The following is a 19,130-nucleotide window of genomic DNA, read 5'->3' as shown; positions in this document are numbered from 1 at the left end:
CTACTAGTAAATCATTTAAACATTAAATAAACCCAAAAAGGCTGGTTAGGATTTATTATATCTTAGTTGGGATCAAGTCCAAGCTACTGTTTTATTATTACAGAGAAAAAGGAAATCCTTTTAAAACATTTGGATTATTTAGATATAATGGAGTCTACGGGAGATGGCCTTTTCATAGTTTTCAGCTTTCTGGATAATGTTTTTCCGTATAACGGATCCCATACCTTTAGTACCTATGAGATCACAACATTAAGATCAATGTTTTGTTGGGCAAAATCGCTAAGTTGGCTTTGAATATGCCCATCAGACACAGATGGATTCCATGTTGGAACTAGCCAATACCTGCTCAATGTTTACCTTAGCTAAGCTTCAAGGGGTTTAAACCCTCTATAGATGCAAAGCAACTATCAAACTGCACGTCATTAGTGCAACATCAGCCATCTTGTTATCTAACTTGATCTTTCTTGACTAGTGATGGGCGAATAAATTCAGCAGGCGCGAAATAAATTTGCAAAACTGCTGCAAAAAAAAGTCAGTGTTGGAAAAGTCGGTTGCGTAAAAAATGTTGCATGTCAACATTATTCAAACACCCATTGACTTTAACGCCGGCATCAAAATTGACGAGAATGTTGGAATTGATTTGAGCGTCACCTTTCGCTGTTTTGTGAATTTCGAAAGAATTTGGAAGAAATTTGCATTTTTTTTGGCGAAGCTAAATGGGACAAATTCGCCCATCAATAATCATGACCTTACAAACCTGCCCAGTTGTAGGGCTCATCTCTTTAAATTCCTAGGTGTTCTACTGTCCATTATGGACTCTGTTATACTCACTTTTGGCCTCTTCCTCTTTACACTGACTTTCTCCCTGACCCGCTCCATGCTTTTTACCTAATCCTTAACCTTAATCCAGTAACTCAAAGTCCTCAACCCCTAATAACCCACTTCTTATTCATACTGTAGTACAATAAGAGGTAGATTCTCTTGCATTAAACACATTTTACCCAATATAAAACAGCCCTACATCTACTGTGATGTTCGATTACATTTAGGAAAGTAAACATTATACACTCATCTTTCTATGGCTGCAAGATGTTGTTAGTGGGCAGGCTGAAGAATACACTTATATTTTCTGCCTACTTTGGTATCTGGGGGTGCAAATGGGAGAGTTTTATAAAAGATTTATATCCTTTGTCAAAACCCAGTTGGGGATCATCAAATGATAAGGTATTCCATCACAATAGAAAGCAAAGCAGACTTCCTACCTAGAGCACTTGCTATTTTGCATACAGAAAGCACAGAGTTCTGGTTTTAAGCTCTTTCTTGTTATAAATGGGTTGAAATTGGACATGTTGACGTCTGCAGAATAACTGATTTTTATTACTCAGATTCCATGATGTGATATTTTCTGGAGAGAGAGACTAATTCGTTAAGGTCTTATTTAAGGTGGGCTTGTAATTGCATTGAAGGCATCTGAAACCTCAGCAATAAAATAGCTGCAAGAATTAATTTCTAAATTGCATAGAACATAATGTCATAGAATCCCATGGCCGTGTACACTTATGCTATATCGCAATATAAGTCATAGGGTTGTCCTCATCACATTGCAAGGACATGGAAAACCAAAGGTGCAAAAACCCAAAGGCATGATTCATTTCAATGTTATGGCTGAATTAACAACACCAAGCCTTATTTATCTGCCTCTCTCCAGTATCCTACAGCGAATAGATCCAACTGTGTGTGCAAGCAACACTCATAGAAGAGAGTATCCACTCACTCTAGGTACATTATAAAAACAAAACCTATATAATATTAGCTCTTTAACATCAACCGCTCTTTGTAAGGTTGCCCCGATCTTGGAGAAAAGCTTTAATTGTGCAGTGCTGCTTTAAGATTTCCGCTCTGTCGCTGCCACTCTACAGCTCCTTTCATGCAGATGGTGAGAGGTGTAGTCCAGCATGATACAGAACCTATAGTCCTAGAAGGAAAATGCTTAGTCGTGTGCCACTCCAACCCTACTACTGACACCAAAGGATCTTCATCCTCTCCCCTTGGGATCTCTGTATTTGGAGCTGCTAACTCCAAAGTTGCCTTATCAGCTGTTCGGAGCACCAATCATGAGCCCTCCGAAATGAGCAACAAAACTAGGATTATCTATTTTGACCAGGTAATGACAAGGGAGAGGGGGGGGAGGTTTAAAGACAGAACAGCGAGACGTAGGGGACTCTGAAACCGCTCTTTGTAAGGTTGCCCCGATCTTGGAGAAAAGCTTTAATTGTGCAGTGCTGCTTTAAGATTTCCGCTCTGTCGCTGCCACTCTACAGCTCCTTTCATGCAGATGGTGAGAGGTGTAGTCCAGCATGATATGGGCAGGACATTGCGATGGAAGGTATGTATCACATTTCATCTATACCTAAGTTTGGAATTCCTACTTTTAAAAGTTGGGGGAGGGTAAAAGAGTCAGTTTTAGGGAAGTTGAAAGCAACTTTGCTAAATTATTCTCCATTGAGAATCCTGAGTTTTATAGAATAGAACACCCCCTATTGATGAGCAAAATTTCGCCATTGGCGAATATTTTTTTTGCAGAACCAGCACATAATTTCCCCGTTGTAACAAAATGCCCATAGATTCCAATTTATTCTTCATGGAAAAAGTTGCGGCAGAATAAGTCGTTGCTTTGAAAATTGTGTTTCTCAAATTTTTGTCCTTTGGCAAAAGCAAAATGGGACAAATTCACCCATCGCTTTAGCGCAGGCGACTTTTCAGTGTAGACTTTTGGAAAACACGCTGAGGCAGTTCGGGGAGATTGTCGCTCAGAAGACGAGGCGATTAGTCGCCAGGTGACAAAATCTCCCTGAATCTCCTCGTGTGGACTAACCCTAAAGGGGTCATTTCTTATGTACAAAGTAGGGCGAAAGGTGCAGAGTGCAAAATAAAATCGGTTTTGTTTTTTTGCTCTTGCAGTTCTGTCCGGGGTAATTGACTTACAGTATCTCCTTAAGTTTGACAACAAAGACAAGAATGACAGAGCATCAATTTTGATTGCAGAATTGTCATGTATTTGTAATTAATCCGGTTAAACCTTCTTTGGAGGGGTACAAATAGGATCTTTTATAAAAAAGAATTAAGCTGCACTCCTCAACCAGTACTCCTTCACTTAATAGTCTTTCGCTATTCAATGTGTTTAGTGCTATTATACAACAATATTTGGGTGGAGCAACACTGCTGCGTTACTTATTTCTTAATTGTTGCCGTTATAATAAGCTTGGTCATTAATCCCTGTGTGTAAACAAATCACATTCAGTCGCCACTCTGGAAACAATCATTTACTTACTGATGGACATGACAAGTATTTCTATACAGCCATCTGGGCTGCACCACTGCTAATCTATCCTGGTAGGTACAATACAGTTACCTGCAATATCCACTTGGCAGCGCCACAAAGTAAAGCAGGGACATTCATCTTCATAGATAGTTTGTCAATAGCATTTCAGCCAGAGGACTGATAATTGTTTTACCTTTTCGACTCTCTGTGCCGGGTCGTTTCAGATTTCATTAAGATAATCCGTCTCAAAAGAAGTTCCATCCGAACTTACCAGAGCTATTCACATTTAACGCATTAAAGCTTTCACATTACGTATAAACAAACACACACAGATGTGGTAAATATATATATATGACAAGCATGAGTGAAATAACCCCCCTGACATTAGATACAGTAGGTCGATAGAAATATCTATCTATAGAGAAAGACACGTTTATAGAGATTGAGGAAGGTATAGTTAGATGTGCAGATGATCTCTCTCTCTCTATAGAGAGAGAGAAAGAGAGAGCAAAACAGAGATAGAAACAGGAAAAAGTAGATAGAGATACATTGAGAGACAAGTAGATGATAATACACCGAGGATAGCTGATGCAGATACACAGATATTGATGAGCTAAGTGTATATATTATATACTGTACAGTGAATAATAGTCATGTAGATTGGCAGATAGACAGACAGACAAACAATTTGATAGAGACTGATGCAGATACACAGACACCGATAGAGATTCTATATACACACACATATACATATACTATATATACGTTTCTACTTATATATTTAATCTCTATAGTATCTGTGTCAGTGTATCTGCATCAGTCTCTATCAAATTGTTTGTCTGTCTGTCTATCTGCCAATCTACATGACTATTATTCACTGTACAGTATATAAAATATATACACTTAGCTCATCAATATCTGTGTATCTGCATCAGTCTCTATTAAAAAGTATTTTTCTCTGGATATCCATCTGCCTCTCTCTCTCTCTCTCTCTCTCTCTCTATATTAGGGATGCACCGAATCCAGGATTCGGCCTTTTTCAGTAGGATTCGGCCAAATCCTTCTGCGCGGCCGAACCGAATCTGAATCCTAATTTGCATATGCAAATTAGGGGCAGGGAGGGAAATCGCGTGACTTTTTGTCACAAAACAGGGAATTAAAAAAGGTTTTCCCACCCCTAATTTGCATATGCAGGTTTGGTATTCACCCGAATCTTTCGTGAAGGACTCGGGGGTTTGGCCGAATCCAAAAAAGTGGATTTGGTGCATCCGTCTCCTTTTTCCCCACTATAAATAAATATAATATATATATATATATATATATATATATATATATATATATATATATATATATATATATATATATATATATATATATATATATATATATAGTGAAAAAAAGGAGGCGGATAGATGATAGGCAGACAGGGCTCACCGGAGCTGTCACATCAGGGCCCCCACACCCCCCAAGGGCCCCCCTCCCCAGCTGCAAGCCTCTCTCCCCAGTCATAGCAAACCTCCCTCCCCAGCAAACCCCCCTCTCTCGCCCCCTCGCAGCGCATACCTACTTAACACTCATCTGTGAGTGGGCGGGGGAAGTGGCGGAGCAAGTGAGCGGAGCAGGTGGGGCAAGTGGCGGGGGTCAGGACCGGAGGGGGAGGAGGTCACACTGTGGACCGGGTCTGGGCCAGCGGGGCCCATGAGGGCTGTTGCCCTCCGGATAGATATATAGACAGACAGATATCCATAGAAAAAGACAATTTGAAAGAGACTGATGAAGATAGAGATTCTACAGCAAATATAAGTAGAAAAAATATATATAGTGGAAAAAAGGAGACAGGTAGATGATAGACAGACAGATAGCAGGATAGACAGAAAGAAAGACAGACAGATATAGATAAATAAGTACATTAAACATTTTATAGAGAGAGTGAGGAGGAGACAAGTAGATGATGCAGATTAGAAAGTTTAGAGGACAGGCAGACAGCTGACAGTTTGGAGAGTTATAACATTTATATTAGTTATATATTAAATTAGTTATATAATTTGGTCAGTTCTAAAATCTCAGCAATGCATGGGATACAGAAGAAGTTTTTTTTCCCCCTGTACTGACTCATTAAAAGGCATTGCCAAAGACAGCAAATTAGAGATAATGGTATGGTAATAAGATGCTTTTTAACAGAGTGGAATTGCTTTATAGCATTCTGCTTCATCCCCCCCACAACCTCCACCCCCACCCAAGCCCTAAGTAAAGAATCTCTGCAATAAATTGTGTGGGATATTGAGGCAGGCTGAGGGCTGTACCTTCCTCATGACATAATGCTTTGGGGAGTTGAGGAGCAGCTTTGGATTCGCAGACACCCTGACAATGAAATCAGTCAGAAGGAATCTGAGTTTGTGGAAGCAGCGAGTCGCACTCTGCCTGTGACATAGGATGATCTGACTCAGGAGAATCATGGCAACGACAAGGCTGGGGCTTATTCCCTGATTTCCCCTCACCGAGAATTCACTTTTTCATCATCGGTGTGTGTTTTGTGGGCGCTGAGAAGCTTCAGAGAAGTCTTGACTATTTTGGAAGTGAGCAAAAAGATTATTTTTTTTCTCCTTCTTACTACTTGGAGAGAGAGGGGGGACATTTTTGGGAAGCCGTGTAATTTTTTTCCCCCCACTGAAGCTGATCTGGCTGCAGACAGAGGAGAGATCAGTCGCAGAGGGCAGGATGGTGCTGAACACAATGCGTTCCTATACGGAGCTGTCTGTGGTGCTGAAGCTGCTCTTCGCTTTCCTTCTCTGCGTCCTCCCAGCTCGGGGACAGAATGACACAGAACCTATAGTCCTAGAAGGAAAATGCTTAGTCGTGTGCGACTCCAACCCTACCACTGACACCAAAGGATCTTCATCTTCTCCCCTTGGGATCTCTGTGAGAGCTGCTAACTCCAAGGTTGCCTTTTCAGCTGTTCGGAGCACCAATCATGAGCCCTCCGAAATGAGCAACAAAACTAGGATTATCTATTTTGACCAGGTAATGACAAGGGAGAGGGGGGGAGGTTTAAAGACAGAACAGCGAGACGTAGGGGACTCTGAAACCTTTCTACATTATTTCCCCAAAACACCCCTTCATTTATGGGTAAGATTTCAACAAAACCCAAAGTGCCTAGAGATTAACTTGCCCTTTAAAAGAAACCTTCTCAAAAAAAAAAACAAAAAAAACACCCAAACCACTAAGCATCACACTTAATGCAACAGCTGATAAATATTTAATAGGTTATATTTTAGTCTGCTGTAATTAAGTGTGTGTAAACATGTCAATAGATTACTGCAGCAGAGCCTTAATTACGTTTTATGGCATCATTATATCCAGCGGAGCTATGAAAGGGCTACGAAAAGCAACGCAGCTTAGGTCAAAGAGGGAGTTTAAAGGGGAACTATCGAGAAAAGGAAAATGGACACTGAAAACAGAAACTTTCTAAATACAACCAATTAAAAATTCTGAAATAATCAAGTTTATCTTCACTATCCCTCTCTCAGGGGACCCCCAACTCCCACCCAACTGCCGCACGAACAGAGAAGGAAGAGAAACAGACGCTGAGAGGGGGATAGTGAAGATAAACTTGATTATTTCAGAAACGGTATATAATATTTAATCGATTATATTTAGAAAACGTCTTCTTTCAGTGTGCTGAAGCTTATATTCAATTTTCATTTCTGCGATAGCTCCCCTTAAATATACTTATGGATCTTAAGTCTTCTCAAAAAGTTACCAATCGCCTGGCCAGTCATTTTATGACATTTTAAACAAATTTAATATGAATTAGACATTTGTGATCAGTATAGAGATGATGGCATTCATTAGTCTAATTATTCTGTTTGTGTGTGTGGATTCTAGTTTTATTGTCACATGGCAATGCATTGTATGAGATCCGACACAGTAAAATATACTGGCTCGTCCACTTATAGGAGAATGCCTCTGCCTGTCTCTTGTCTATTATAATAATGGTCTATTGTGCTGGAATAAATGACAGGGAGCTGGAATATGAAGAGAAGTTCATTACAATAAGAAGCTAAAGGCATTGAATGAAACAAATTTTTTTCCCACTGACCTTGTAATATAGTTTCGAGAAGGCGAGAATGAGCTTGTGGGGGGGTGTTAGTAGGGAAGCAACAGGGTAATGGATTGTGGGACTTGTTCATTGAACAACACAACACATAAGGAGGCACAACAATTTATAGTAGGGGTACGAGACTCTAAATTAAAGTGCAACTCTCTTCTCCTTCTTCTCTCTTTCTCTCCCTCCCAGTTCCTCTCTGTATATCTCTCTCTGCTTCTTGCCTTTATCTTTTTGCCCCCTACTTCTTCATCCTCATCTTTCTATCCTCATTCCTAGGGATGGGCGAATTTGACCCGCTTCGTTTCGCCAAAAATTCGCTGTCATCGAAATGTCGCTGACGCCCATTAAAGTCTTTTTATTTTGACGCACGACGCCATACAAGTCTATGGGCGTCATTTTTTCGGCAAAACAAGGCGAAAAAATTCGCCAATCCCTTCTCATTCCTCCCTGCTGTTACTCTCTCGCTCTCTCTCTAACTCTATATCTGGAATCTGAGAGTTATTAGACGTATGGTATTGTATCAACGATACTCAAAGTTTATAGTGAAAATAGTTTTATTAAAGGGGTTGTTCACCTTCAATTCACCTTCAATTCAACTGTTAGTATGAGGCAGAGAGTGATATTCTGAGACAATTTGCAATTGGTTTTCATTTTATATTATTTGTGTTTTTTGAGTTATTGAAGTTTTTATTCGGCAGCTCTCTAGTTTGCCATTTCAACAATCTGGTTGCTAGGGTTTAAATTCCTCTAGCAACCACACATTGATTTGAATAAGAGACTGGAATATGAATAGGAGAGGGTCTGAATAGAGAGAGGAGTAATAAAAAGTAGCAACAACAATAAGGGACATATTTATTAAGGGTCAAATTTTCAATTTATAGTCAAAACTGTCAAATTCGGCTAGGGAATCATCCAAACTTGATTCAAGTTGTTTTTTTTAAAAAATTCGAATTAAATTTTTGAGATTTATCATACTCTGGCCCTTTAAGAATTCAAAAAATCCATCTAAAACCTGCCGAATTACTGTTTAAGTCAATGGGAGACGTCCAGGGATCAATTTGGAGATGTTTGCAGCCTTCTGACATTCGATTTTTTTTCGGAGTAAAAACTTGAATCGAGTTTGATCTAATTTTTAATCAGTTTCAATTCGAGTTTTCAGTTCGTTTGAATTCGTCCGAGTTTTAATAATTCGATTTTATTAATGAATTTCGCCAGGTCGAATTTCAAATTCATTTGAATTTAAGGGAGTTAAAAAAAAAACTCAATATGAATTAAGAAATTCAACCCTTGATAAATGTGGCTCTAAATGTGTAGCCTTACAGAACATTCATTCTCTAGATGGGGTCAGCGACCCCCCTTCCGAAAACTGAAAATGGTCAGAAGAAGAAGGCAAAAAAATTCCAAAACTATAAAAAAAAAAAATAATTTATTAATAAATTTCGCCAGGTCGAATTTCAAATTCATTCAGCTTTAAGGGAGTTAAAAAAAAAAAAAAAACTCAAATGAATTTAGAAATCAACCCTTGATAAATGTGCCTCTAAATGTGTAGCCTTACAGAACATTCATTCTCTAGATGGGGTCAGCGACCCCCCTTCCGAAAACTGAAAATGGTCAGAAGAAAAAGGCAAATAATTCCAAAACTATAAAAAATAAATAATGAATATTAATTGAAAAGTAGCTTAGAGTTGGCCATTCTGTAACATACTATAATTTGACTTAAAGGTGAACCAGTCCTTTAATGGGTACCAAGCTAAAATATCTGCACCAAGATATATTCTTTTATTGGTACAGTATGTTGCCCCCAGGGTAGACAGCAACGGACATTCTTAAAATATATTTATTAGTGTGGAGTGAATGGTTGCAAGTATGAGTGCAAGTGTGTATCCATGGAGACGAGACGGTGGCATGATGGGCTAAAGAGCTTACACTCTAAGCAATTAACTCTTTACAAAGGGGTAGAGTTAAAATTAAATACTTTTTTTTCTGTATGCATTCCACCTTTCTGTCTCTTTGATGATAGAAAAATTCTCAGTAGTATAATATAATAATGAATATAATAATATTTTGTATACACATAGTATTCAAGACCAACAAGCAATAAACGGATGCTACATTGTTTATTAACATGTTCCCTGCCAGGGACTGAGTTGTAGAGTAATACTGAAACAATGGAATATAATTTGTTATATGTAGTATACATATACTGTATATGATTTCACTAACGGCAACTGACTGGGTCACATTATAACTGAATTTTTCTCCCCCTTTTTTTTTATTTAGATCTTAGTAAACGTCGGTAACTTTTTCACTCTGGAGTCCGTGTTTGTTGCCCCAAGGAAAGGCATTTACAGCTTCAGCTTTCATGTCATAAAAGTTTATCAGAGTCAGACTATACAGGTATGTGATCCACCATTCAGTTGGTCTTCTTTTGCCTCCACTGAAATAATGAGCATCGTTTAATAGAATCTGGTTTTCGGGATAACGCAGGAGTGACATGAGGATTCAACAGAGATGTTTAGATTAGAAGAGCTCTGTGTATGGTGCCCGTTATTACTGATTTATTGTATAATCATGGACAGACGCTGTTGTATAGATATATATCGAGTATCTGATTATTAAGACATGGTAATGGTTTAGTTCTAGATGCAGCTTCCGTACAGCTTAGCTGTGGAGACCTTCATCAATACTAATGCATAGTCTGGCAAGATTTAAAATAAACAATGCATGTCAATCAACCGGGTTCAACCTTTGCTGGACCAGATTCGCCACAAGTTCCTGCAGTGTCTGGACTCAACATATACATATAAAAATGTATCTCAGTCTGTTCATGCAGTTTAGGAAATGTAAGGACATCAAAGCACTTGCTCAGCCTTTTGGGGCTACAAGTTCTAGTCTACTCCATACAGTAGAAATGCTGTTATATATTGAATGTACTCAGTGTCGGACTGGGGTGCCAGGGGCCCACCAAAAAAAACAAACAGTGGGCCACTTTTCAAACTATTATCCCTCCTTTCCTCACTCAATCTCTTTATTCTCCTAGTCTTTTAAATCTACTTACTGAATTCTTCATGAAATAGGCCAAATGGTTAGAAGCATGAAGGCCCACCTGGAGTTTTCTTTGCCAGTTCAACACTGAACATACTGCACCAGCCTAAAGGTTCCGCAGCCCTTTACAGTAATGATCCAGACCTTCAAAATTGTTCACAGGAGCCTCCCGTCTTGGAGTCAGTGGCACTGCACATGCTCAGTGAGCTCTGGGCTGCTGCTGAGAAGCTAAGTTGAGGGGTTGTCACAATCATCAAGCAGAAAATGAGGTTTGCTTGTCAGTAGTGATGGTTGAAGGCGCAAATTCGCGTCAAATTTCCACATTTCACAGAAAGTGCTATAAATTTGTGAAACTGCCCTGAAAATTTGCCAGAGGCAAAAAGTTTATACTCGCGTGAAAACCGCCGCGCATCAACGTTATTCAGACGCCCAATGACTTTAACGCTGGTGTCAAAATTAACACAGGCGGCAAAATTCGTGTTTCGAATATTTTCCGCTGTTTTGTGAATTTCGCTGGAAATTCACAAATTTTCCGGCAAAGCGAAACGGGACAAATTCATCCATCACTACTTGTCACAGAAGATGATGCGACAGGACTGATTAGTAAATTCTGATGATTTTGATGCAAATGGCAATAAGCTGCCATGTAATGTGAATCTGAAGCAATTACTATACTATATAAATTGTATATTGTGAGTCGGACTCTAAGCTCAAGGGAACAGACAGCAGCCTAGAGAATGAGCAGGAAAGAAAATGTGATGCTAGTGGGGGCAACATTGAAGACACAGATCTTCACTGGGCTGTGGCTTGGGCCTTGGGGTGCAGAACCCCAAAATACAATGTGCTGCATTTCTGCCCTACTTCTTTGTTTAGCTTTAGATCTCCATTAAAGTATGCTGGGAGCTGTAGGCCAGCAACATCACAGTTTGTACTCTTCACAGCAAATCTATTCTGCAGCTCTCCAGGGTCGGTGACCCAATCAATGCATAGGGAACCTCCAATGATAACTGTGCCTGTTCTTTGTAGTCTGGTTCCATGATCCTCTAAGCCTAAACACAGCTTTTCTAGCAGCAAAGAACTAAACAGTAGTACATCGTCCCTACTCTTGCTTGATTGCAGCGTGATATTGGGAGGTCAAAATGTGCATCTGTATTGCTGTATTTAGCAAAATGACTGATGGCCCTATGGTAAGGCGGTAAAGATGTATTTTTACATCTTTTTGAACCACCCACTTTAGAGAGCTAGGGGGCGCAGTGGGATGGTTTAGATCTCCTCTAAAGGGAACTTATACCTTCCATAGCATGTTGATGCCCCTTCAACTCCCAGCATTCTCCAACATATTATCAAGGTTTCATGTATGATAGGAGTTGGAGCCCAGTACCATAAAGGTATATTGTTACAGCAGCAAGTCCTCCAGGTCAAGCAGCCCAGTCGAAGAAGGGATTTATCTAGTGATCGGCAAATAAAATTCAACAGGTGTGAACTCTCTAGGAATTTCTAAGTTTCCTTGAAAATGTGGCGAAAATTCACTGGCAAAAATCCGTCCCGTAAAAAGAATTTGGGTGCGCATCAGAATAGTCGCATGCATAAAAATGGTCGCGTGTCAAAATCATTCGGACGCCCATTGACTTTAATGCATTTGGACAAACTAAGCACGCATATAAAAATTGTCGCGGACGCAGAAATTGACAATAATTTTGACCACCATCGACTTCAATGCGTTTTGCGAATTTTTCACCGGCAAATTTTCGCTGCAATTTTGCGAATTTATTTGCCGTCTGCGAAATGTGGAAATTCTGAGCAAATTCGCGCCTGACGAATAAATTTGCCCATCACTAGAAAGGGGACAAATTCACCCACGGCTAGATTTGTCCAATGAGAGTCTTGCCTGCTCTGTTATACGCTAATGTCTTTTCTTGATTACATAGAATCGTGGCCTAAGGGAATCAATCATTACTCTAGCTCTAAACACCTAATCAGCATTATATCTGCCATTTGTATATTAAAATATAGTGCAATGAAACATTGTACAGTAATACCTATATAGAAGATAGCAGTGGCATAGGACTCTGGGCAAGTCTCCCATCTGTAGCTCAACCTGGAGTCCACATTAGTGATGGGCGAATTTGCGCCATTTGGCTTCGCCGAAAAATGTGCGAAACGGCGGCGTCCGTTTTTTCCAAAAAAAATTAGATTTTCGCTGGCGGCGAATCGCGCAAATTCGCAGCGAATTCGCGCCTGGCGAATAAATTCACCCATCACTAGTCCACATTTTTAACGGAGGTCTACTTTCTTTAAATTTAAAATGCCTCCTTTGGAGATCTGGGGATTTTATTAGAAGATTATTTTTATATGCCTTTAGTAGAAAGATTTATGATGAGAGAGACAGGTATGGGATCTATAATCTGGAAACCAGTTATCCAGAAAGCTCTTAATCATGGAAAGGCCACCCCCCATAGACATCATATTATCAAAATAATCCTCATTTTTAAAAATGATTTCCTTTTTCTGTGTAATAATAAAACAGTAGCTTGTACTTGATCCCAACTCAGATATAATTAATCCTTATTGGAAGCAAAACCAGCCTATTGGGTTTATTTAATGATTACATGATTTTCTAGTAGATTTAAGGCATGAAGATCCAAATAATGGATCCATTATCCGAAAAACCCCAGGTCCCAAACATTCTGGATAACAGGTCTCATTCCTGTACTCCGATTATGAGGCCACTCTGTGCAATTAAAGGGCCAAATAGCTTGGTTACAATATAGGATGTTCTGTTGGACTCATTAATTAGTAAATAGTATAAGTGTATAGGTGCCTAGTTATAGCATTATCCGCACAACATAATATCTGAGCAGGGAAATCTGTGGAAATCACTGGCTGCCTGAAAATGTCTAAAATGCATTGCTGCATTGCTGTGTGTTTTGCTTTTAAGCAATGGATGCATACCCTTCAATGTGAGATCATTATATGTTTTTTCCCCGGAAATTGGAAGATAAAATAGACTGAATACAGTGATTAAAGCCATAGGACAATAATGAGTCAGTCAGTGTTTTTGTACAGATATGGGCTCTGTTATCTGGAAACCTGTTATCCATAAAGCTCTGAATTACGGACAAGATGTCTCTAACGGACTCCATTTTATCCAAATAATCCACATTTTTAAAAATGATTTGCTTTTTCTCTGTAATAATAAAACAGTAGCTTGTACTTGATCCCAACTAAGATATAATTAATCCTTATTGGAAGCAAAACCAGCCTATTGGTTTTATTTAATGTTTACATGATTTTCTAGTAGACTTAAGGTATGAAGATCCAAATTACAGAAAGATCCGTTATTCAGAAAACCCCAGGTCCCAAGCATTCTGGATACCTGGACAAGGCAGTATGTACCACTCTACGTCTGGACACAGTTTATTTGGTTGCCTCCTATAAGTGGTACTTAGTGGAGCAATATACTACCCCAACTTCTCTAAGGCTGTTGGCCACCTTAAGACGCAAAGCTTTATATTGGATAGTGATGTGCAGGTCAGAAAAAAAACTTAACTGTGCACGACCCCAGCATGTGTGTGTGCGCTTGTGGGTGGGGGAGGGGGCTGCTCACGAGGCTCACAAGGACCCTGAGGCCTAGGGATGGCTAAATTGGAACTCTGGGCCTGAACTCTAGATTACAAAACCTTAACCCACACCAGATCCTAACCCACAACATATTGCCATTACACATTTTCCCACCCTGTATGCTACGTTGGTGTGCACCTCTGGCTCCTAGACAGGGAATCTTCAGGATCAGATCGGGAGTGTAGGGAGTGTACAATCTGAGACACACAAACCTAACCCGCAATGGTCGGCTAAATTTCCATGCTAACCAACAGTAAACCCACAGGTCCCACCCCTACTACTAGGTGGAGACCAAAGAGGATGAGCCAGGTGATCCCTCATCTTAACTCTGGGCAGGAACAAGTCATACTACCCCTGCAACAATTGGAATACACCCCCCCCCCCACAGGCCTGAGACTTTGGGCACCCTAAACTACCAAAAAAACAATGCCTGACCAAATTACCTAATGCCATTGGATGGATACAAATCCTGGCAAACCCTTAACAGCACCATATCGTTGACATTTTTCCTATCTGTTGTACTATGCAAAGTCTGGACCTTTGGCAGGTAATGTCTAACTGGAACTCTAACTGCAAGGAAAAGTCAAATACAGGACTATAGATGTGTATATAAGGGATATCTCATGGAACCCCTTATTGTGCCCCTCACATTGCACCTGTCATTGTGACATTCACAATCAGGTACCTAACTGGCACATTGTGGGTAGTTTGCACTTTTTTCAACATTGCACCTTCTCCCAACTCCCTCCCTCCCTGGGAATTAAGCTCATTGATCCCTTAACATTACAGCTGATTAAAACTCATATCCTTTTCCATAATTAAAGCTCGGAACAGATGGAGCACATGTTATTTAGACTCATGGCAGACACTGCCTATTGAAATAAATGGTCTGTCAAGTTCTCCGTCTGTCATCTACAGAAAACATATTGTCAAGAAATGAACCATGAGCAACTCGCTTTCCTCTATTCCCAAACCAACAGCCAAAAGTATTTCTATTAAAGTCTACATAAACCTCTCATGACAAAAAAAAAAAGATTCTACCCCTAAGTTGCTGGACTACACATACTAGCATCCTCCAGGGTATTATCAAGGCTTAAAGCATGGGAGCTATAGTACAGAAACTACCGAGATTGATTCTTAAAGCAACACTACATGATGAAATATTTTCCTCCAAGATCAACGGGTGAATTAATATGTCACAAGGGCATTTTGTGTCCCCTTTATTTGTGCTTTGTTGTGTAGGTAAATAAACTCCATGCACTGGCCATTTGAGCTGTCAAAATCTTGCAGATCCCCAAACAGTAAGGCTGCCCTGTAAGGAAGGGCCAGTGCAGTGGGGGCAGCTTCAAGATTACTTGACTGGGTTTCTCTATATCTATAACCTTGTTATGAGCTAAGGGGCCCAGCCTGAAGGCCAGTTAGGGGGAGATTTGGGGTGAGTGCTTATTTATGCCCTGGGTACCCCTGGAACTATATCAGGGTGACTGTTACCCCAATGTTTCGATATATCTGTAACCTTGTTATGAGCTAAGGGGGCCCAACCTGAAGGCCAGTTAGGGGTGATTTGGGGTGAGTGCTTATTTGTGCCCTGGGTACCCCTGGAACTATAGCAGGGTGACTGTTACCCCAATGTTTCTATATATCTGCAACCTTGTTATGAGCTAAGGGGGCCCAACCTGAAGGCCAGTTATGGGGAGATTTGGGGTGAGTGTTTATTTTGCCCTGGGTACCCCTGGAACTATAGCAGGATCACTGTTACCCAAATGTTTCTATATATCTTTAACCTTGTTATGAGCTAAGGGGGCACAACCTGAAGGCCAGTTAGGGGGAGATTTGAGGTGAGTGCTTATTTGTGGCCTGGGTACCCCTGGAACTATAGCAGGGTGGCTGTTACCCCAATGTTTCTATATATCTGTAACCTTGTAATGAGCTAAGGAGGCCCATCCTGAAGGCCAGTTATGGTGAGATTTGGGTTGAGTGCTTATTTGTGACTGCTACCCCAATATTTCTTTATGATATGCTTTTTTTTGTGTTTAATCATAGTTTTTAAACAATGCATTTATTTTCTAACACTCCCGTGGTCTTTACTCTTCAGGTAAACCTGATGCTTAATGGAAAACCAGTCATTTCAGCATTTGCTGGGGACAAAGATGTCACTCGTGAAGCAGCCACAAATGGCGTCCTTCTATATTTGGATAAGGAAGACAAGGTTTATCTGAAACTGGAGAAAGGTAATTTAGTCGGTGGCTGGCAGTACTCAACATTCTCTGGCTTTTTGGTATTTCCCCTGTGAAATCTCAGAGAACGGCGCAAGTTAAGGACAGTGGACACAACTTAGACTCTGTTCTCTGGAGATCATATCTGTCATCGATGGATCGTTGTTTATTGGTTTCTCATAGGTGATTATGGATAATACTTTAAGGCTTTCAGTCCTCTCACTGAAGTGCAATGACATTTCCACAGGAAAAAAAAAAATATTTTGTGTGTATTTAGTATATTTGGATTAAACCTGAGAATAAATTGTATCTATATCTATATGCCAATGTTACATTTTAAAGATGCCTGCAAGATTTATTCAGATTTTATTTATGGGAGATGCTGTTGACCATCAAGGAGACAATGGATTCCTGTGATCCGAGGGACAAAAAGGGACACAAATTGTTTAGCCTTTTTTTTTTGTTGCAGTCTACAATCAACTGTTTTGCTGCTTCTATACATTCTGTAGTTGATTTTAGTTTTTTGTAGTCTGGTATCGTTTTGTTTGGCAATCGCGATTTTATACCATGGGGAGGCATTACTAAAACAAATGAATGGATAGACATTTTTTTGGTCTCATTTACTGGATGTATTATGTCTTAAAGGAGAACTCAACCCCCCATTAATAAAAACCCCTACCCAGTACCCTACATAGTCCCCCTCATAGGTGATAACACCTATAAGTGCCCCTAATCCTTTACTAAGTGCAGCGTAAGTGCACCGAAGCTCATGGGCGCCATCTAAGTGCAGAGTAAGAGCAGCGGAGCTCATGGGCGCCATCTAAATGCAGCGTAAGCGCAGCGGAGCTCATGGGCGCCATATAAGTGCAGAGTAAGCGCAGCGGAGCTCATGGGCACCATCTTCTGGCTCTTCAGTATTCTTCGGGTTCCCCTTCGGGAATTTAGTCACTTTTGGCGCATGTGCAGTCGCTACAAACTGGAAGACTGCGCCATCTGCGCATGCGCCAATATGACGTTCACTTCCCAAAGAAATCAGAAGAGCCAAAAGATAGCGCCCATGAGCTCCACTGCGCTTTCTCTGCATTAGGGGTATTTATAGGTGTTATTACCTATGCTGGGGAGCAGGGAAAGGCAACTATATAGGGTACTGGGTAAGGGTTTTTATTAGTGGTGGGGGGGGGGTTGAGTTCTCCTTTAAGTCCAAAGTCAGTTTCCCGTCAGTGGTGCATTCCAGTTTGTGGAAGAGTTTATAACTATTTTAACAGATAGATCATAACATTGAATGGAAATAAAGGGGGAAGAAAAATGCTTAGCTGACTTAAAGCGATCTATCTTGCAAAGCTCTGCACAATAGCAAAGCCCTGCAGGACGGCGCACTCCTAATCCTCCACCTTAATTAGCATGATTGATATTCCACGTTTCATTTGATACCTGGGGATGTTTTCTGAAGGCAGAAGAAGCACTTCATTAGCTCGGGTCCCGATGTTGAGAATTTAACTATTGCCACATACACTATCTGTTTGATGCCTTAAAATTCTGAACTGTATAATGTGGATCGGTTGGAAAGGAACTGTTCTATCTTCGGAGATATTATTCCACTGGGGGGGGGGGTGCGCAGGGATGAATTCATGAAACAGCTTTCTGACGATACCTGTCGGTGTCAGTGTAACATAATAAAGGTTGAAATGTCTTTGATGCATTGACCTTTTGGTGTTTGAAACATACACAACACGGTCTGCTGCTTCATTTAATGTACTTGTGCTTTCCGGAGCTCATGAAGCATACCAAGATTTGTATTCATGGCATGCACGCTGAAGAACCTACAGTCAAAGGACTAGGGGTTGTTTGCTTCTTCCTTAACCATATTGCTACTTTCTTCTATTAGATTAGGTCAACAGAGCTAGCAGATGAGCACTAGAGGTGTCACTTTTGAAGTTCTTTGAAGGCTCCAGAGTGACAGATTTAATCTGAACGCCCTTTATTATCACCAGTGAAAGCCTATGGTTGTCAATACAGTTTAGGGCTTTTTTCCCTACTGACAAGCTTTCACGAGTGTAAAACTGTCTCAAGTGTCTTACTCATTAGCTGGTCATTGATCTTCTTATTGGTTTCTTTTCATGATGGATAAGCATGGAGGAAAAGTAATCGCTTCGGCATAGTCCTTAGGTCTTTCCACGTTCCAGTGCTGTAAACAATGGAGACACTAGTCTTGCACAGAGGAAGAGACAATTTAAAAGGTGGCTCACAAGATCTACTTAAAGGAGAACTAAACCCTAAAATGAAAGTGGCTAAAAATGCCATATTTTATATACTGAGCTTATAGTATCAGCCTAGAGTTTCAGCTTGTTAATAGCAGCAAAGATCCAGGACTTCAAACTTGTCACAGGGGGTCACCATCTTGGAAAGTGTCTGTGACACTCACATGCTCAGTGGGCTCTGATTGGCTGTTGAGAAGCTAAGCTTAGGGCTCGTCACTAATTATCCAGCAGAAAATGAGCTTCCCCTGCAATATAAGCTGATGCTACAGGTTTGCTGATTATTAAATTCTGATGCTAATTGCACTGGTTTCTGTGCTGCCATGTAGTAATTATCTGTATTAATTACTAATCAGCCTTATATTGTGACATTTCTATTCTGTGTACTGTATATTGTGAGTGGGTCCCTAAACTCAGTAAGTGACAACAGCACAGAGCATGTGCAGTTTATAGTGATGGGCGAATTTATTCGGCAGGCGTGATTTTGCACGATTTCGCTGCCGGTGAATAAATTCCTGAAACTGCCGCGAAAATTCACCAGCGTCAAAAAAAAATGGAAGCTG

The 19,130-nt window shown here is 40.3% G+C and overlaps 1 protein-coding gene across 1 annotated transcript; it reads left to right on the top strand.

Annotated features, from left to right (window-relative positions):
• The first annotated feature begins 5,757 nt into the window (after positions 1–5,757).
• On the top strand, positions 5,758–18,002 carry LOC108702610 (cerebellin-4). Its single transcript, XM_018238195.2, has 3 exons — positions 5,758–6,343; positions 9,711–9,827; positions 16,192–18,002. The coding sequence occupies exons 1-3, from the start codon at positions 6,041–6,043 to the stop codon at positions 16,387–16,389; spliced, it is 618 nt and encodes a 205-aa protein (XP_018093684.1). The 5' UTR covers positions 5,758–6,040; the 3' UTR covers positions 16,390–18,002.
• The last annotated feature ends 1,128 nt before the right edge of the window (positions 18,003–19,130 follow it).

The sequence above is a fragment of the Xenopus laevis genome, chromosome 9_10S (assembly GCF_017654675.1).
Source record: "Xenopus laevis strain J_2021 chromosome 9_10S, Xenopus_laevis_v10.1, whole genome shotgun sequence".
Taxonomy (NCBI): domain Eukaryota; kingdom Metazoa; phylum Chordata; class Amphibia; order Anura; family Pipidae; genus Xenopus; species Xenopus laevis.
Note: the sequence above shows the minus strand (reverse complement) of the source record. Positions and strands in the feature narration are given on the sequence as shown.